The sequence below is a fragment of the Hypanus sabinus genome, chromosome 2 (genome assembly GCF_030144855.1).
Source record: "Hypanus sabinus isolate sHypSab1 chromosome 2, sHypSab1.hap1, whole genome shotgun sequence".
In the NCBI taxonomy this organism is placed as follows: domain Eukaryota; kingdom Metazoa; phylum Chordata; class Chondrichthyes; order Myliobatiformes; family Dasyatidae; genus Hypanus; species Hypanus sabinus.
Window position 1 is genome coordinate 13286245 of NC_082707.1, and position 21306 is coordinate 13307550.

Consider the following 21306-nt stretch of genomic DNA (forward strand, 5'->3'; position numbering starts at 1 on the left):
CAAAGCATCAGTTCCAGGACATGAGATCCTGATGGCACAAGACGCAGAATCAGCACTTACCAATCAACTTCATAAGGCTTCAGAAGAAAATACGTTCAATACAAAATTGTGGAGCGCATTTGAATGATGACGGACCTGAGTCAATGCTTTAAGGATAGAACGTATTCAGTAAATGGACAAGCACGACGTAATGTTTGTGAAGAGAGAGGTATTGGTGCCAAAGTACACAGCTTCATAAATGTCGTCATGAGATGACGAAGGAAATCTATGGAAGGTAGATCATAGAGTCTAAGCTTTGGAAAGTTATGGAGTAATGTTGCAAAACATTTATTAAACAACACCTGGAGTACTGGGTGCATTTCTAGTTCCCAGAAAATTGGGAACGTTGATCTTGCGCGAGAGAGTCTGCAGAACATTTAACGAGAATGTTGCCTTGGACTGAAGGTCTTTAGTAAAGGAGTGAGATTTGATAGGCTGGTCTTACTTTTCCTGGTGCGAAGATAACGGAGGGGAGATGTGCAATTAAATCAAATCTTTAGCGATGTGACATACGATTGGAAGATGTAATATCTTTGTGGGTCGGATTAAGAAATTACAAAGGTAAGAAAATCCTGATGGAGTTTTGTAGCAGCTTGTGGTTGAACTCATGGGTGAGGAGCAATTCTGTATTGGGTGCTGTGTAATGAACCGGATATGATTCGGGAGCTTAAGGTAATGGAACACTTCAGGCGCAGTGTATCTAGAATTCACCCTGTAATTTCAGAGGGTGAAGCTAAAGTCGGATGTATCTCTACTACCTTGCATACAGAGAAATTCAGTGTCCTGCGAGGGGAGCTGGCCAGGGTTAATTGGCAGGGGCATCAGCAGGGAGGACGGCAGGGCAGCAATGGCTAGAGTTTCTGGGAGCAATATAGAAGGCGTGAGATTGCTAAATCCCAAAGAAGATATTTTCTAAAGGCAAGGTGACACAACCGACGCGTCAAGGGAAGTCATAGCCAACATAAAAGTCAAAGAGACGGCATACAATAGAGCAAACATGGATGGGAAGTTCGAGGATTGGAAAACTTTTTTATCAACAACAGAAGGGAAGTAAAATAAGACTATGGGGAGAATTCCAATTATGAAAGTCAGCTAGCCGATAATACCAAATAGGTTACGAAAAGCTTTTCAGATATATAAAGAATAAAGGAGATGCAGAAGTAGTTATTATATCACTGGAAAAAATGACACTAGAGATATAGTAACCGGAGAGAACGAAATGGCGGACGAACTCAATAAGTATGTTGCCTTGGTCTTCACTATGGAAAGCGCTGGTAGTATCCTGGAAGTTCAACAATGTGATGGCGCTGCAGTGAATGCACTTTCTATTACTAGGGTGATGGTGCTAGGAAATAGGAAAGTCTGAAGATAGATAAGTCACCTGGACCTGATGGACTACGACACAGGTTTCTAAAGTATGTAGTGGATGAAAGTGTAGAATATTAGTAATGGTTTTTTAAAAAATCATCGATTCCAGCATGGTTCCAAATTACCGGAAAATTGTAAGTACACTCTTCAGAGGCAGAAGAAAGAAAATTATAAGTAGGCAGCCTGGTCTCAGTGCTAGGGATGATGCTGGAATCGATTGTCAAGGATGTAGTTTCAGGGTACATGGAGGCACATGACAAATTAATTCAAAAATAGCATGGTTTCCTGACGTGATTATTTTGTCTGATACATCAGTTGGAATTATTTGAAAAAATAACAAGCTGGGTACACCTCTGCCTTCAATTATGATGGCAGAATATACTATTAATGGTCGGACTGTTGGCAGTGTGGAGGATCAGAGGGATCATGGGGTCCTGGTCCATATGACGCTCAAAGCAGCTGCACAGGTTGACTCTGTGGTTAATCGTGGAATTGAATTTAGGAGCCGAGAGGTAATGTTGCAGATATATAGGAACCTGGTGAGACCCCACTTCGTGTACTGTGCTTTGTTCTGGTCGCTTCACTTCAGGAAAGATGTGGAAGCCATAGAAATGGTGCAGAGGAGAATTACAAGGATGTTGCCTGGATTGGGGAGCATGCCTTATGAAAACAGGTTGAGTGAACTTGGCCACTTCTCCTTGGAGGGACGGACGATGAGAGGTGACCTAATACCTAATAGAGGTATAAAAGATGATGAAAGGCATTGATCGTGTGGATAGCCAGAGGCTTTTCCCCCGGGCTGAAATGGTTGCCACAAGAGGACACAGGTTTAAGGTGCTGGGGAGGAGGTACAGAGGAGATGTCAGGGGTAAGTTTTTTTACTCAGAGAGTGGTGAGTGCGTGGAATGGACTGCAGGCAACGGTGGTGAATGCGAATACGATAGAGTCTTCTTTCGGATGTGTACATGGAGCTTAGAAAAATTTAGAGTTATGGGTAAACCTAGTAAATTCTAAGGTAGGGACATGTTCGGCACAACTTTGTGGGCCGAAAGGCCTGTATTGTGCTGTACGTATTCTTTGTTTCTGTGTATCTAGACAAAGGTGTTTCGGTGGAAGTATTTTATTAGTAAAAATACACAAAAATAATAGCAATGCAAATATACAGATAATATACGTAATCAGTACTAAACCTAAAAGTGTGCATATAATAATAATCAATAAGAAATAAGCTCTATCGTTGTCTACGGGATAATGAATTGTCAGATGGAAATATAAAGTTAAGTTCAGTTCATGCAGGCTGCGGTAGTTGTTGGCCGCAGTGTTTCAATTGTTGGAGAGAGAGAGAACAGTTACAGCTATTCACTTGTCAACTTTCCTTTACGATTTTATTCCGTCGATGCGTTGTTGCTGTGGCCATTCACGTATGACCCCTCCGTCCTTTAGATAGACCGTTCTTCCGTGGTGGACTCGTCTCCCAGACAAGGGTGGACACACACACAAGCCCACAACGGTCTTGCTACAAAAGCCCTGTGAGTTAAAATTTACCGACCCTCCGTTCGGTTTCAGGTCTCCCACCCTGTCTCGTTGGGGCTCTGATGTTCACTAGCGTTTCTCCTGGTGCGTCTGAGGGGTGTTACCCAGACCTCACTTTTATCCCCACTCACGGGGTCTCAGGTGTCAATCAGGTTGAGATGATGTAACCTATCAAATCAGCCCATTCTGTTTACCCCCTGAGGGGCTTAAATGAATATAACAGTACCAAGTACACAAACCTTCTCCAAAAGACAATAGCAGTAATCAATGGTTTCGCTCTCTTTTGTTGGTAGGAGACATTCCACTTTGTGTATCTCTGAGTTGTCTCTCTCTCATTAATTTTCATGAGCTTTTATCAATAACTGCCCTGGCAGAGTCCCTTTTGTCTCTCTGACTTCCTTGATAACAGCATCAAAATAGTAGCGATTTGCGATTCTCCAAAAGGGGGGGGGCGGCATTGGCGATTCTGTACCCTTCTGCCCTTCAGCGTTGTTCATTATTCGTAACAATATGGAATATTACCTTTCATCAAACGTGGGGTTCAGTTTAAAGCTGAGAAGTAATGTTACAGTTATATATGAACTTGGTCCGACACCACCACCTCCCCCCTACGCTCTCCGGAGTACGGTGCTCAGTTCTGGTCACTTCATAACAAGAAGGATGTGGATACTACAGAAAGGGTGCGGAGGAGATTTACAAGGATGTTGCCTGGATTGGGGAGCGTGCCCAATGAGAAGCGGTTGCATGCACTTGGCCTTTTCCCCTTGGTGTGACGGAGGCTGAAGGGTGACCTGAGAGAGGTGTATAAGATGATGTCTCAGGACTAAGATATTTTTAAGGTGCGTGAAAGCAGATACAGAGGAGATGTCAAGGGGTATCTTTTTTTTACGTAGAGAGTAGTGAGAGGGTGGAATGGGCTGCCGGCGATGGTGGAGGAGAATACCATAGGGTCTTTTAAGAGATTCCTGTATAGGTACATGGAGCATAGAAAAATAGAGGGCAACGGGTAGCACTAGGTAATTTCTAAAAGTACATGTTCCACACAGCGTTGTGGACCGAAGGGCCTGCATTGAGCTGCACTTTTTTTTATGTTTCTATACTTCTCACCCTTATCTGGGTTGAACGCCATCTGCCGCTTCTCAGTCCAGTTTTGCATCCTATCTACGTGACGCTGCAAACTCTGACAGACCTCCAAACCATCCACAAAACACCCAAACTTTGTGTCATCAGCAAATTGCTAAGACAACCCTCCACTTCCTCATCCAGGTCATTTATAAAATTCAAAAAGCGAAGGGGTCCCAGAAGAGATCCCTGGTCAAGGACATTCATGCAGAATATGGCATATCTAAAACCACTCTTTGCCTTCGGTGGCAAGCCAATTCTGGATCCACAAAGCAAGATCCCCTTGGATCCCATGCCGCCTTACTTTGTCAACAAGCCTTGCCTGCGGTACCTTATCAAATGCCTTGCTGAAATCCATATACACTACGACTACTGCTCTAGCTTCATCAACGTGTTTAGTCACATCCTCAAAAAATCAATCTGGCTCGTAAGGCATGACCTGTATTTGACAAAGCCATGCGGACTATTCCTAATCATATTATGCCTATCCAAACCTTTAAAAAATCCTGCTTCTTAGGATCTTTTTTTATCAACTTACGAACCACTTACGACTCACTGGTCTATAATTTTCTGGGCTATCTCTACTCACTTTCTTGAATAATAAATTCCTTTTCTTAAATAAACTTCCTTACTTGAGTAAACTCCCTTCCTAAATCATTCCCAAGTGCACATTCTACTGCTCATGAAGGCAAGCGTGCCAAATGTCTTCTTCAGCACCAATCATAGGGAATGAAGGGATTTTCAAGTTTTTGTGCAACATTCCTTAAAGATTAAATTGCAGGTGGAGTGCAAATATGATGTTGGCATTCGTGTAAAAAGGACTAGAATATAGAAACATAGAAAACCTACAGCACACTACAACCCCTTCGGCCCACAAAGCTGTGCCAAACATGTGCCTACCTTCGAAATAACCAAGCTTACCTATAACCCTCTTATTTTACGATGCTCCATGTACCTATCTAAAAGTCTCTTAGAAGACCCTATCGTATCCCGCTGCACCACCGTAGCCGGCAGCCCATTCCACGCATTCGCCACTCTCTGAGTAAAACACTTACCCCTGACATCTACTCTGTACCTACGCCCCTGCACAATAAACATGTGTCCTCTTGTGACAGCCCTGAAAAAAAGCCTGTGAGTACCCACACGATCAATATCTCTCATCATCTTTTACACCTCTATCAGGTCACCTCTCATCCTCCGTCGCTCCGTTCACTCAACTTATTCTCATAAGGCATGCTCCCCAATACAGGCAACACCCTTGTAATGTTCCTCTGCACCCTTTCTATGGCTTCTACATCCTTCCTATAGTGAGGTGACCAGAACTGAGCACAGTATTCCAAGTGGGATTGACCAGGGTCCTATAAGATGAAATGTAATGTTGTCTTTAATAAAGACTGGTGAGGTTTCAGGTGGAGAATCGTAATCAGTGCTTGGCCCCTTATCTTAGAAGATTTGGGATTTACTGAGATTTGGGAAATTTCAAAGGATATTCACTAAAATGACTCCAGGATTGAACGGCTTGTCATATGAAAAGTGTTTAACGGCTCTGGACCTGTATTCTCTCGATTCAGATGTTTCCGATGGTGGCAGAGACTAGGACCAGAGGATGTTGACAAATGGCCGTCTTCTCCCGCTGTTCGTTATGGTGTTATGGTCTTATGGTTCTGGGGAGAAGGCACGAGAATGGCTTTAAGATGAGTTGAAGGAATGGCGGGAAATATTCGATAGGTGGAATGGCTTAATTCTGTCCCTACATCTTATGGACCTATGGCCTGTTTCTGTGCCAAAGAACTGGTTGACTCAGTGACACTGACTCTCACAACACCAGGTACATACAATGCTGAGCCGAAGATATTTATGCTTTTTTTTCTATCATATGCGTTGTGCACAAAGCAAAGTATTGAAATTTTACATTTATTGCCAGTACTTTTATTGATTGCAGACCGTTCAATAAATCCATACATTAACTCAACGCTTCTAATCCTAAAATATCAGAAGATTCATATTGAAACATTTATTTCATTCCAACAAGTGGATAGATTGTAAGTTCGGTGTCCACGACTGCAGCGGGATGTTATTGCATTATTTCAATATAAGTAAATTTGAGAAAGTAACACCAGTTTAGGACTTAAACGTGGAATCGCAGAGCAATGGAGCGCGATATCAAACAGAGGATCTTAGAAGTACAAATATGTAGTTGGTTGACAGCAGCAGTATCAACAGTCAGGATGGTGATAAAAGTTGTTTGTTACGTTGTCTTCCTTCAGATGGACCGCCGCGTATAGGGGTAGAGACATTATGTTGCACTTGTATGTCATTCGTGACGCCATATTTCCAGCAATGTCTCCAGTTTTATTCAGTCTATAACAGCAAAGCTGTGGTTAAACTGAAAACAAAGAATGCAGGCATGTGCCAGCAAGTAGAGGCCCGAGTTTACGGAGCTCGACCTTACAGAATTTCTTAAAGTATGAGAGGCACGGACAATAATTCTACCCAATGTCAAGATAGCCCAATATTAGTGGATATAGATTGCGGGTGAGACGGGAATGATTCAAAGGAATCTGAGAGGCAACTTCTTCACAGAGAGTGTGGGGAGTATATCTAACAAGATGACAGAAGACGTGAATAAGCATGTGCAATAGTATAATTCAAAACACTTGCAGAGGTACATGGAGTGGCGCAGTATCTGGGGATTTGGTCCGAACGCAGGCATTTGTGGTTAGCTGTATCGATTGCCATGGCCAAAGGGTCTGAATCGGCGCCGAATTGCTCTTTGAATGAGAGAATCTATGGTGCAAAAGGCCAGTACATATGGATCCGCATCATTTAAAATTTCCTGTCATCCACTTTACCCATAATGTGCTTCTTGGTGTTTCTCTCCGGAGTGACTGCAATAATAAAACACTTCGGTGCAAAAATGCAGAGCAGCAATCCAAAACTGGAGGCCAAGATTGCAAACACTTCAACCGCAACCGTGTATTTCCCAGGAGAGCTCACAGAGGCCGGAATAAAAGTGACCCAAACCGCACAAAAGATGAGCATGCTGAATGTTATACATTTTGCCTCGTTAAAGTTATCCGGCAGCGTCCGTGCGAGAAAGGCCAGAACAAAACAGATACACGATAACAGGGCGATATAACCCGACGCCGAGTAGAAAGCTGCAGAAGAGCCTGTATCACATTCTAAAATTACCCTCTCCCGGTAATATTTAGTGTTGATCACGGGGAAAGGCGGTTCAACGATGAGCCAAAGCACACATATTAAAACCTGCACGGACACCAGGAGGAAGACACTTAACCTCTGCTGTCTTTGACCAAACCATTTCATCCTGTTACTGCTGGGATGCGTTGCCTTAAATGCCGTCAGCACCAGAATGGTTTTGACCAGAACACAAGAGATACACATGACAAACGAGACACCAAACGCCGTGCGGCGTAAAATACAGGACCAGTGTGACGGTTCGCCAATGAATGTGATCGAGCATAAAAAACAGCAACTTAGCGCAAATAGAAGGAGGAAGCTCAGCTCAGAGTTGTTAGCTTTAACCAGAGGTGTGTCTCGATGTTTAAAGAATAGACACGCTGTCAGTCCAGACATGCACACGCCAACCAGAGCGAGTAACACCAACACCATGCCCAGGATTTCGGTAAAACCCAGATACTCTATTTTCTTCGGGATGCATTGATCTTTCCGATCGTTGGACCAGTACAGGGGAGGGCACTTCATGCAGTCTGCCGAGTCTGTGAAAACCAAACGCGACCATTCCATCATTGAGGGGACGCTTCGGGAATCACTTTGGTTAAACGTTAGATTCCAACATGTATATCTGCTTACCTGTAGTGTTAGTAATTTCTCCATCTGCACAGGACTTGCAGTCAAAACAGCAAATTGGTTGTCCTTTCCTTGCTATCTTTCTTGTACCAGGAGAACAACTTTCGGAACAGACTGCCCGGGGAATCTTGAAGGAAGACACCGACAATATCTTGTTATATGCATGTGGAATGTACACACTGCCGTCCCAATGTGTGGAGTTTGTCTGTGACTCTGTTACTTTTACAGATATACTGTATTTGGAACTTACCCTGATTACCAGTTCCCACAAACACTGCATCTAATGTTCCTTTCAGAGTTGCTGTTGGATACATGTCGAAGGTCGTTTCAAAGACGATTAGCTGATTGTATTCTGCTCTTCCACATTCAATACAGAGGAAGAGCATAATTAGATATTTTCCGCATTACCTTATCTGTGCCTTTCTGTTGTTAATCATTCAACCTTTGGAAAGTTTAGTGCATATTCCCTTTTACTTACACACTTCAGAATTCTACACAGCTGTAACAAATGTTTGTGCTATTGTGTACGATATTGTTCCTGCGGTTACAAAGTTGAAATAACAAGCCAGTCATGTGAAATAAACGCTACTATCATAATGCATGGTGAATTTAACTTTTGGGTAAAAAGGTAAAACCGCCATGAACAATTGTGACCAAAACGTAAAGCTGCCCATTCAGTCTTTTCACACATTTCGAAAGGTTGATACGCAAGTCCATTGCTGCCGACATGTCTTCCCATGGAATCGTTATTCACACCATTCTATTCTCGGGCAATTAGGGATGAACTATAAATGTTGCAACTTTCACAGCTATCCACATCAAAATACGGCTTATTTAACTTTCACTTCTCTTTCTCTTTTTTTAATTTCAAGAGCAGCGAGGTAATTTTGCATTTCTGTAAAATTCTGATTAAATCGTCTTTGCAGCATTGTGTTCATGTCTGGTTTCCTAATTATGGATATCGTGGAAGTTTCAAAGCAGGTATGAAACGAGATTTACTTGACGCTGTCTAGATCAGAAAACATGCCTGACGAGGAACAGTTGACTACACTAAAGCTTTACACTTTGGAGAAGAATGAGAGGCGACTTAATAGGCCTATCTCAGATTATAAGAGGCATTGACAGAATGAACATCCAACGCCTAATCTGAGGGAAGCAATATCCTTTACAACAGACCATTCGTTTGAGATAAATGGAGGACAGTTTACTGGAGAGGTAATCAGAAATAGTGTTTTCACACAGAGACTGGTAAATGACTGGAAAGCACTGCCGTGATTTATGACAACTACTGATACATTGGGGAAAATTAAACGAATCTTTGATAGGCACATTTGTGAAATAAAACTGGTAAGTTATAGGCTGTTTTGAAGTCAAGACGTAGATTGATTATGGTAAACGCTAAGATTTCCGCACAACGTCGTGAGAAGAAAGACTCTTGCAGTGCTTTATTGCTCTGTGTTCAGTGTTGTAAAAATAAGAAATGCCATCTGCCCATTGTTAAGAATTCCAGTACCTCAAACCTCCATGTTACATTTCTTCCATACGTTATTAGCAGTGCACACGGAGTATTGACTGGTGTGGTGGGTGAAGAGGTGTTAGTGCATCCGCTTTAATACAATGCACGAAAGCCGATACAGTACTACTGAGTCGCAGGCAGTGTGGTGCTGGGCATGGCCTTACATTTCCCACATCAACTGCAAACCCGGTGGAAATTTTCCAGACTTTTCCATGTTAATTGAATTTTATATCAACACTTTAACTGTTCAGGGTTGCTTCCGTATTCATAAAATAACTAGACAAATATAAACCTGTGCAAATTTGAGCAGAGACTTTAAAAGTAAGAGGAACTAGGTATAGCAAATTTTGACAGCATTTTGTCTATGTACTGCATCCTAATCTTCCCTGTCAGGGTTTCCGCTATCTCCCTGTGTTTGAATGATTAATTCATTCGATGTCATCATAAAGTTTGGAAATACCGTGACTGCCCACAACCAGACGTTCTCAGATCGCCAACTGTACGGCAACACGGACGTGATGGCCAGAATAACATGTGCATGGGAAAGCCTTGATTTCTTTAGGAAAGCTTAGTTTTGATATTATGACGTCTATCTTGTGACTAGATATTTTCTGCAAGCTTCTTATAAAGCTTATGTTTGCTTTAAAATATTACTAAATCTGGTTAATGTCATTATGGTTTCTCTACTCCGGAACTTAGTCTCGAGAATTAATCCACTAAATCAACGTGATGACTCGGTTTCTTTGGACTCCGGGTCCCTTCCTTATGTTTAATACATATTAATGCATTTAAATGCATGCAAGTATGCATGTATCCATGTATGCGTATATGTTTGTATGTATTTGTTTTACAGGCGCTGTTGGTTATAATACCTTAGTACTATAACATGGATAATTACGATTTAGCTGTTGTCAAATTTGGCCACTTTCAATAGACAACCATACCTGACGCTTACCACCGCTCCAGACAATCTGATGTAGATTCAGCATAAGTTCTTTACCCGGACGACCTGATCCGTTGTAATATCCAACTGTTTGAACTTCAAGGCTACCGTTTGCATTAATTTTCCAGTTTACAATGTCATAAGCGGCTGTTGGATTGCCTTTCTCATCAAAATGCACCTTCTCTCCAACTTTTGTTGTGAAGTAAATTGACTTCATGTAATGGAGGAGCTAAAAATAGAATTCAAAAGATTGCGTTATGGTCCCTGCATATAAGAAGAGATTTTGTCTTCAAGATTTTATTGCTATATTTGCCTATGACGTTTCCCTCAATGTAACTATCCAAATGTCTCTCATTTACACCTAGCTGGACCACTTCTTCTGGCAGCATATTCCAGATATCGCTAACTTCTTTGTAAAGAAATTTCCTCTTCCCGTCTCTTTTCAGATCTCTCCCTGCTTAGCTGTATCTGTGCCATCTAATTTTATATTCCGTACAGCTTGGGAAAACACTAATGCAGCCCACTTTGTCTATACCTTTCATGATTTCGTAGAGCTCGGTGAATTCACTCTTCATTTTCCAACACTAAAAGGTATGCAGATCCAAACCTTCCCTGTTACTCATGCTCACTGTCTACTTGCGCGCCACTATCAGCTAAATGTCAATTTTATATTAAGGAATAACTTTCCGACCGGCAGGCTCTGCCATTTACTGGACAGGTAATACCCTGGTCTGAATATCAAAATTGCAATAGCCACATTGAAAGGTGCCCACATTATAAATGATGAAGTACAATTCCGTACCTGCCACGGTTTAAAAGTTGAAAGACGTGCACAAGTTTTGTTCGGGAATGGCCCTTTGCCACTTTCACATGAAAGCATGTCGTGAAGCGCATGAGCAAACGCGTAGACTGCTTTATATACAATGTAAGAGTTCCCGTCCATGGTCAAGTCAGTATAGGAATTGTTGATTTGAAGAAGACTCTCATTTCCACTACACTTTGGGAGCCGGCCATTTGAACCGATTTCATTCGTCCCGTTATCGAAACTAGGAGTACACCCGAAGGTGGTCTCCCAGAACTCCACCAATAATGGATTACCGGGAAATCGGGAAGGATGGATTGTGAGCAGGAAGTCCTGCACCCCTGGAATTTCCTGCGCACGCACAGCAGTTCCGATTGCCCCGGTAAGGAAGCTGCGACCACTATCCACAACGACGAAGTCTGCTGTAATCCATGCCTCACTGCCCACCCACTGCACGCCGCTGAGGTTTTGCCGCAGAACCTCTGCAAATAAAATGCGCATTTCGCCAGGTCCGGCAAAGGCCACCACGACCTTTGTGGTCGCCTCCTTCATCACTTGCACTACCCTGGTTATCTTCTCCGGAGAGTCCGTTCTGTGAAATGATTCGGAGAAGGCAATGCAAAGCCCAAATTCTTCAGCAGCTTTGACAAAAGCTCTCATTCCCGAGTTGCCATAGTCATCGTTGCTGCTAACGGTTCCAATCCAAGTCCATCCAAATTTCTGAATGAGATGCACAAGTGCCTTGGACTGATGCTCGTCACTTGGAATAGTTCGCTGAAACGTTGGATATTCGTTCTTATCGTTGAGACATGCACACGTAGAAAAGTAGCTGACCTGCATTCAATCAGAATGTTGGGGTGTTGTTTAATGTGCGAGTGTGACTACGAAATACTTGACAATAAATTGGAGGAAGAACGTTCAAACACTAGAAGGTATCAGTGATAAACCTAATTCACTGTTACTGTTAATTAAAAACAAGTTAGTTCCGTTTACGTCACAGTGACCACTGTAAGTTTAAACCAGATCTTACCAGTGGTATTCTGAAAGAGCCAGTTGTTCTTGCCACGGCGATGGACACCGAGGACTCAGCGCCACCAACGATTCCGGAGATTCTGAGAGGCCCCTCACACACTTTATCGACGTATGTTTCCTCCTGCCCATTCACCAGAGCCAGAGCAACCTTTGTCGCAATCTTGGGGGAACCGCAGTCATCGTAAATCCTGTAACCCAGTGTGATGTTCGGAAGAAGACTCTCGTCTCTGTTTATTTCCTCAATTGTAAAAATCATGGTCTGTAAGAAGCGGAATCCCCTTAAATCAAAACTGAAAATCACCACAGGTTGGATTTGGAACTGGAATTGGTTTACTATATACCAAAATGGAATCAGAGTGATCTTTTCATTTCAATAAAGGTTTTAAACTCTCGTCTATCAATAAATAAAACCGATTAATTAAAACCCACTAGTGTGTTGTAGATCATTTCTGGAAAGATTTCCATGCCGTGTTTTAATAATGCAAAACGAGCCAGGCCCCCGATTAACTATTGTATACAAATGCAAGCACGCCAGTCATAATGAATCGGGATGGCAAACAAGAGGTTTTATTTTGCTCCTTTTATTTGGAATGTTAGACCTTGCACTACCCGTTGTCAATACAGTAGCTCAGAGGGTAATTGTGCCTTTATCCCACCCGCTCACACTCATTTTTTGTTTCATCTGAATCTGAGATAGAGCGAAGTTACCGTCTGAGTCTCCGACTTTTGATACAACAGAAGTTAACGTATCAGTGAACCTGTCGGTGTTCATTTGAGGTCAGGTAAATGTCAGAATAGTAAGTCTATCCCTTGAAGACTTTATTTATTTAGATGTTTTGAATTGCTAAATTATTATTGATACACTGCTACATCTGCAGATAATGGTGCCCTTTATTTTTGACTTAATTGACAATATTCAGGTTTCGTCATGTGAACACCTCGTTCAATAACGCAATCGCCAAAGCATCTTAATCTATAATTACCGGCTAAGTAATTAGGTACACCTGCACAGCGGCTCGATAATGCCTATCACCTGGCAGCGATTCAACGCATAAAAGAATGCAGACATTGTCAAGTGGTTTAGTTGTGTTCAAGCCAAATATCAAAATGGGGAAAAATGTCAACTAAGTGACTTTGACAGTGTGATCTCCCATTTCATGCAAAAAAAACACTGGATAGTTTACTGTGAACTGTGCGATGAACAAAAAAAAATATCTTGTGCGCGGCAGTCCTGTAGGCAAAAGCACGTTGCTGATGAGAGAAGATAGAGGAGAATGGCCAGATTTGTACAAGTTGACAGGAAGGCGAGGGTAACTCAGATAACCAATCGTTACGACAGTGCTGTGCAGATGCGTATCTATGAACTCACAACACTTCAAACCTGAAACCTGGGCCACGGCAGCAGAAGACCTCAGTGTCCATTTTAATCGTTCCAGATTGTACGTAATAGTGTGGCCACTGAATAGATTGGTAACATCACTAACATTAAAGGACATGTATTTTCTTATCTCCGCCGATAGCTCGCAAAGTAAGACGCATGGTACGGATTTCCCCATGTGCATTTACCTCGGAGATCAGTGAACAAAGAATAAAACTTCTCTGTAAAATTTCATCGTGAGTTTCTTCAGCAAAGAATAATACAGTGCGGTTAATCAAAGCCACAACCGGACATGTAATTAACTAACCTTTTACATATAGTTTCTTCTGCTCTTTTGGTGAATATATTTATCGGCTGGAGACTGTTTAAGTGCACAGTAAATATTCCCCCAAGTACAACGTCACCATCCTTAGAAATGTTGGCAAGTTGGATTCTTTCCCGAAGCCTGCAGTTTAACGTATCTGAATCCAGTGGAAGAGCCGACCCCACGAGTACTCCGAAAACAAAGTGAAACATTGCAGTCATGAAGATGGCAACAATTCACTCTGGTCTTTTGGTGTACTAATGCCGATTCCAAACACGAATCCGACTTTAAATACGGAAGAGGATATTCTCAAAGGGAAACTGCACCTGCCAGGAAAAAAAACGAACATCGCTAGTGAATACAGCTGTTTTGTGACACTGAGATACATCGTATGTGAGAGTTGCCAAGTGATCATTTAAGCTGGAAGGCAAATGCCGTCCTTGATGATAATTAAATGGAGTAAAAAATAACACATAACAAGAATTTAGCCTCACAACAATAGTGTTTTAAGAACATTGATTCGAACAACTCAAAAGAGTCTCTGTGTTGTTTCAACCTCAAAGGTCAATGTCAAAGTAAAATTTATTATCAAACTACTTATATATTACCTATATAGCACCTCCAGATTACTGTTCTGCACGCACTAGAATCAGTACAATACAACTTATGAAAACCTACACATGAACAAATACCGACACACTATCAATTTGCAAAAGAAGAAAATTTGTGCAAATAAAAACATAAGTTGTTTTTGAGTTCCGTAGATTAGGAACACGCTGAAGTGGCCTGAGAGGCCGTCTCGAATTCGAAAGCCTAAGATATCGAGGATCTGGAGACGGGCGGATCGAGGGTCGGTGTCACGGCAAAAGACTTACGTGTCGTCGAGGAGGCCGGAAGGTCTTTCGCTGTGAGCCCGAAGACCCGAACTCTTTGCGATGTTCGGGCACAAAGCTACTGAAAAAAATGAAGAAACGGACTCTTTAACATCATAAACCAGAGGGTTGTTGTTCTCTCTCCCGCTCGCTGTGAAAATGGGGGACATCTCCCTCTTCCTTAATAGGGAGAGAGATAAGATGTGGTTTATCCAATATCGGGTGAAATGCGATAGTGTTTGGGGTAACTGCAAAGTGAGTGTCTTTGCTATCGCCTAGCTCATGCTTGTGCTCTGTCGCGGGTGCGTTTTTTTGCTGGGGGGTGGATTGCTGTTCGCTGCCGCTTACGTCCGACTGGGGCAGCTGAGAGTGAGGACTTTGGGGTTCTCACGTTTAATTGTTATTCATTCTTTGGGGTACTTCTCTGTTTTAGTGGATGTTTGCGAAGAAAAATAATTCAAAATGTATATTTCTTCCTGGGTCTGGTCAAGTGGTATGGCATGTACACATGCCAATTCGCCACTCTGTCCGCACCTCCAGTTAATCTTACTGGAAAAATGGTAAGCAACCCTGTGACGTAAACAATCGGATGTGAAAACGCATTTCAAGGCCTTTTACCCACATTTGTTCTTTACCTGTTCTTCTGAAGCAAAATTTTTACAAACGGCTCGTTGCGTTAGGAGCAGGCACTATAGCATTTGTAGCAGAAGAAGAAACTGGAGGATAGCGGCATGTCCTTTCCCTGAGCCAAAATCTCTTTCCAACGGAAATTAGGTATTCCATCTTTGAAAGGGAGTGTCTGGCCATTAGGTCGGCCGTTGACAGCTTCCGGTGCTATTTACTTGGCAGGCAATTTGACCTTTACACAGATCACAGAGCGTTGACATGGAGACAGACAATGAATGACCGTCATTCCAGAGCGACGAAGTGGTACCTAGGGCTCCAAGCCTTCAGATTCCGTGTCCAGCATAAAGCAGGCAAATGAAATGTTACGACAGACCACCTGTGTCGACTGTTGAGCATTGTCGCCGCAGGAGAGAGAGTGGTAAGTTGACGGGGAGCACGGCAACCGCTTTCACACGACCATTCACTCATCAAAAAAAATTGCATTGGCATTCAGTCGTCTTTGTGGTGTGTATAAGCACTTTATTGTCTTCCCCGGCATGTTCCGCATATGTCATGTGTATGCTGCATGTAATGTCGAATCACCTATTTATTTTGTAAAGTGATTATAACTATATTGTAGGGTGCATCATATTCCAATGTGTAGTCTTAAGTAAACCGCTGGTAATTAACGATGGCATGCCCTTGAGCCTAAAAAGATGAGTTCTTCCCTCTCGGTATGAGAGAGGTAGGGGCTGTCAGGATTTCATATTAGGCAAGAATAAGTACGGGGCTATTATTTTGTTTTCTGTTACATATAATTTCGTAAATATTGTTTTGTTGTTTTTTTTTTCTTTACACGGTTTTCACTATTCTTGTAAGATTGATTTTCGACGCACCTAATAAAGACCGTTATATTAAAGTGCTAAGCGATTACAGCCATTTTATCTTTTGTTATTACCCCCGATTTTAACAGTCTCCAACTCCATAAGACCATAATACCATACGATGGAAGCAGAGGTAGGCCATTCTCCCCATTGAATCCTCTCCTCCATTCAATCAAGGGCTGATCCAATTCTTCCAGTCATTCCGACTCCCCTGTCTTCACCCCTTACCCTTTGATGCCCTGGCTAATCAATAACCTATCTATCTCTGCCTTAAATACACCCAGTGACTTGGCCACCACAGCCGCTCGTGGCAGCAAAACAGGATGACCAGGTGAAATCAGAGTTATAGGTTTTGAGCCAGGTGTAACACGAGATGAGAGGAATGTTAGATGAGTGGTTCACAAGCAAATGGATGGCCTCGCAGTGGTCAGCACGATCATATGTGCAGAATGTGTGCACGCTCTGACCATTCTAGACCTGCAAGAGACACCCGTCAATGGTGGTGATGCAGAGGACCGTATAAGGTGGCTCAGTAGGGAGGCCAAGGTGTGCACAGAGAGAACAGTCCAGTAAGTTGCCTGCTTAGCCTACTGTCCGTGGAGAGGCTTCGACGTATGGAGAAGATGATTTTTTTTTTGCTTTGTTCTGATTTTCCTTTAAGTCCTTGTCCGTGATATATCTTGGTGAAAACAAAGATCGGCTAACTAAGCCAGTTGTTTAATAAACGACGTGACTGGGAAAACTACAGAGGAATCTAGCTAAGAAATATATTATGATCTATTGTTGAATGTGATAGCATGAGATATTTGCACTGTACATATCAGACCAAATTAGTCGACTGAAAGAGAAAAAAATGTTCTGAATCCTGCAAATGGTTTTGTAAATCCACGTGCTAGTGAGACCAGAAAAAGAAAGATAATGAGGTGACTAAGGGTATGTAACAGGAGGGTGGGATGCAGAATCGTGGTCTATTGGGTTTCTTTCCACGAACATATGGATCTTGACAGGTGGTTTGCACCTGAACTGTTGGGATTTATTTTTATTTCAGGATGGTTTTCTAGTAAAACTAATAGGGTTAAATGATAACTGCAGGGGATGGGAATAGATAGTGGAGTAATTAACCATACAACCATATAACAATTACAGCACGGAAACAGGCTATCTCGGCCCTTCTATTCCGTGCCGAACATTTACTCTCACCTCGTCCCACTGACCCACACTCAGCCCATAAACCTCCATTCTTTCCTGTCCATATACCTATCCAATTTTACTTTAAATGACAATGCCGAATCTGCCTCTACCACTTCTACCGAAAGCTCGTTCCACACCGCTACCTCTGAGTAAAGAAATTCCCCCTCGTGTTACTCTTAAACTTTTGCTCCCTAACTTTCAACTCATGTCCTCTTGTTTGAATCTCCCCCTATTCTCAATGGAAAAAGCCTATCCACGTCAACTCTATCTACACCCCTCATAATTTTAAGTACCTCTATCAAGTCCCCCCTCAACCTTCTACGCTTCGAAGAATAAAGACCTAACTTGTTCAATCTTTCCCTGCAACTTAGGTGCTGAAACCCAGGTAACAATCTAGTAAATCTTCTCTGTATTCTCTCTTTTTTGCTAACATCTTTCCTATAATTCGGTGACCTGAACTGTACACAATACTCCAAATTCGGCCTTACCAATGCCTTGTTCAATTTTAACATTACATACCAACTCCCATACTCAATGCTCTGATTTATAAAGGCCAGCATACAAAAGCTTTCTTCACCACCCTATCCACATGAGATTCCACCTTCAGGGAACTATACACCATCATTCCTAGATCACTCTGTTCTACTGCATTCTTCAATGCCCTGAAATTTACCATGTATGTCCTATTTGGATTATTCCCACCATAATGTAGCACCTCACACATCAGCATTAAACTCCATCTGTCATCGTTCAGATCACTCTTCTAACTGGCCTAAATCTCTCTACAAACTTTGAAAACCTACTTCATTGTCCACAACGCCACCTACATTAGTATCATCTGCATACTTACTAATCCAATTTACATGACCTTCCACGCACAAATCCAGGTTGACTGTTCCTAATCAGACCCTGTCTATCCGGATAATTTTATATAGCATTTCTAATAATATTTTCCGTTAATTTACTCACCAGTGACGTCAAACCAGTAGGCCTATAATTGCTAGGTTTACACTTAAACCCTTTTTAAACAATGAACCCACATGAGCAATATGCTAATTGTCCGACACCATCCCTGTTTCTAATGACATCTGAAATATTTCTGTCAGAGCCCCTGCTATTTCTATACTAACCTCCCACAAGATCCCAGAAAATATTCTGTCAGGAACCGGAGATTTATCCACTTTTATATTCCTTAAAAGCGCCAGTACTTCCTCCTCTTTAATCGTCATAGTTTCCATAACTTTCCTACTTGTTTCCTTTGGCTTACAAAATTCAATATCCTTCTCCTTAGTGAATACCGAAGAAAGGAAATTGTTCAAAATCTCCCCCGTCTCTTTCGGCTCTGATTCTGTAAGGGACCAATTTTATCCCTCACTATCCTTTTGCCGTTAATATAACTGTAGAAACCCTTCGGATTTAGTTTCACCTTACTTGCCAAAGCAACCTCGTATCATCTTTCAGCTTTTCTAATTTATTTTTTAAGATTCTTCTTACATTGTTTATATTCCTCGAGCACCTCATTTACTCCAAGCTGCCTATATTTATTGTAGACATATCTCCTTTTCCTAACCAAGTTTCCAATATCCCTTGAAAACCATGGCTCTATCAAACTTTTAACCTTTCCTTTCAACCTAACAGGAACATAAAGTTTCCGTACCCTCAAAATATCAACTTTAAATGACCGACATTTCTCTATTACATCCTTCCCATGAAACAAATTGTCCCAATCCACTCCTTCTAAATCCTTTCGCATCTCCTCAAAGTTAGCCTTTCTTCAATCAAAAATATCAACCCTGGGTCCAGTCCTATCCTTCTCCATACTTTAAAGTGGAAACCCTGAAGAATAAAGTTAAGAGAAAAGGTGAGGATATATAAGGCCCTTACAACATTAGACAAACGAACAAAAGTAAAACAAAATCTACATGAAATTCGCCCACAGTGTTGTGCCGACCATGTAATCTACTCTAGAAAATGGCTAGAATTTCCCTAGCACATAGCCCTCTATTTTTCCTAATTCCGTTTACCTATCTAAGAGTCTCTTAAAAGACCCTATTGCAACAGCCTCTAACACCACCGGTGGCAGTGCGTTCAAGGCACCCACCATTCTCTGTGTGAAAAACCTACATCTGACATCCCCCGTGTATCTACTTCCAAGCACCTTAAAAATGTGTGTTAGCAATTTCGGTACTGAGAAAAGCCTCTGGCTATCCACACGATCAATGTCTCTCATTATCGCATAAACATGTATCAGGTCAGCTCTCAGTCTCCTTTGCTCTAAGGAGAAAAGGTCAAATTCACTCAACGTATTCTCATAAGGTATACTCTCTAATCCAGGCAACATCCTTCTGAATTTCTTTTGCACTCTTTCTACAGTATCCACACTCTTCCTGTAATGAGGTGACAGAAACTAAACAGAGTACTCCAAGTGGGGTGGAACAATGATCTTATATAGCTCCAACATTACCTTACGGCTCTTCAACTCAGTCCCGATGCTGATGAATGTCAAAACACCAGGCACCCTCTTAACAAAAATTGTCAACCTGTGCAGCAGGTTTGAGTGCCCTATGGACACGGATCCCTTTAGCTCGCTGATCCTCCACACTGCAAGAGTCTTACCATGAATATTGTATTCTGTCTTCAATTTTGACCGACAAATAGGAACCACTTCATACTTATTTGAATTGAGCTCCATCTTCCACTTCTCAGCCCAGTTCTGCATCCTCGTAATGTCTCGCTGTCACCCATGGTAATCCTTCAGACTATCCACAATACAGCAAACTTTTTTTTGTCATTAACATACTTACTAATCAGCCTTTCAATTTCAATATCCAGGTCAGGATACGAAGCACAAAGAACAGTGGTTCCAAAACAGATTCTGCAGAATACTGCGGGTCTCTGTCTGACTTGCAGAATATGAACCATCTGTAAACGACGCTTTCCCTCCTGTGTACAAGTTGATTCTGGAACCACATAGCAAAGTCCAAGTGGATCCCATGCCTCCTTAATTTGTAAATATTTGCATGGGAAAACTTATCAAATGCCTTACTGAAATCCATATACACTACATCCACTGTTCAACATTCATCAGCGTGTTTTGTTAAATCCTCGAACTATTCTATTAAGCTCGTAAGGCATGACCTGCAAAGCCTCTCTCAATGTTCGCTTGGAATTGCTTTGTTAGCCATAGTTGTGTCATTTGGCTTTTAGACTATCTCATTCTCTTTGGGATGTATACATCCTTTTTCTTCCGAGTTGCTTCCATAAATTCCAGCCATTGCTACCCTGCTGTCATTCTTGTCAGTGTTCGTTCCCAATGAATACTAGCCAACTCCTATTTCATGCTTCATTAATCCCTATGTAATGCAATGTAATACTGATATGTATGTCTTTGGGTTTTATCGAGCTGCAATTGATTTAATAACCTAATTTCGTCAAATTTAGTAATTAGATGGCAGGTTTAGAGGAAGACAACTATAAAGTAGACCGAGAGAGTCCCTCATGTTTATTTTGAAAACGCCGGTTGTTTTCATTTTCCTTTCTTGATAGATAATGATTATAGTACGCTAGCTTCATCACATTTTGTAGGAATTACACTAATATTAAGTGTAGTTTATGGATATCCCAGCGAAGGTGGGGCCTTTACAGAACAGGCGGTTTGCACTTGAACTGGAGGGTGTCTATTATCCTGGCGGGAAGGTTTGCAATGCTGCACGGTGGGGATTAAACTGGAGTTGCAGAAGTATGGGAACCAGAGCGCCAGAACAGTTAGGAGAGAGGCAGTAGAGGTAAATGTTGGTAAGACCTCAGGCAAAGTTAGGAATCGAAAGGTTGGAGCATACGGCAGAATTCTACCAGCATATTCTCTGTGGTGCTTTGGATTTCCAG

General features: G+C 42.0%; 1 protein-coding gene across 1 annotated transcript; it reads right to left on the reverse strand.

Moving 5' to 3' along the window:
* Positions 1–6888: 6888 nt before the first annotated feature.
* LOC132404230 (extracellular calcium-sensing receptor-like) lies at positions 6889–12475 on the reverse strand. Its single transcript, XM_059988333.1, has 5 exons — positions 12185–12475; positions 11155–11988; positions 10354–10581; positions 7897–8020; positions 6889–7802 (listed from the first exon to the last, which is right to left on the reverse strand). The coding sequence occupies exons 1-5, from the start codon at positions 12440–12442 to the stop codon at positions 6889–6891; spliced, it is 2358 nt and encodes a 785-aa protein (XP_059844316.1). The 5' UTR covers positions 12443–12475.
* Between the last annotated feature and the right edge of the window lie 8831 nt (positions 12476–21306).

Coding starts and splice junctions, on each gene's coding strand:
- LOC132404230 (XM_059988333.1), bottom strand. CDS start 12,442: ATGATTTTTACAATTGAGGAAATAAACAGAGACGAGAGTCTTCTTCCG. Junction 10,582..11,154: donor CAACTTTTAAACCGTGGCAG/GTACGGAATTGT, acceptor TTCTATTTTTAG/CTCCTCCATTACATGAAGTC. Junction 7,803..7,896: donor AGAAATTACTAACACTACAG/GTAAGCAGATAT, acceptor TGGTTTTCACAG/ACTCGGCAGACTGCATGAAG.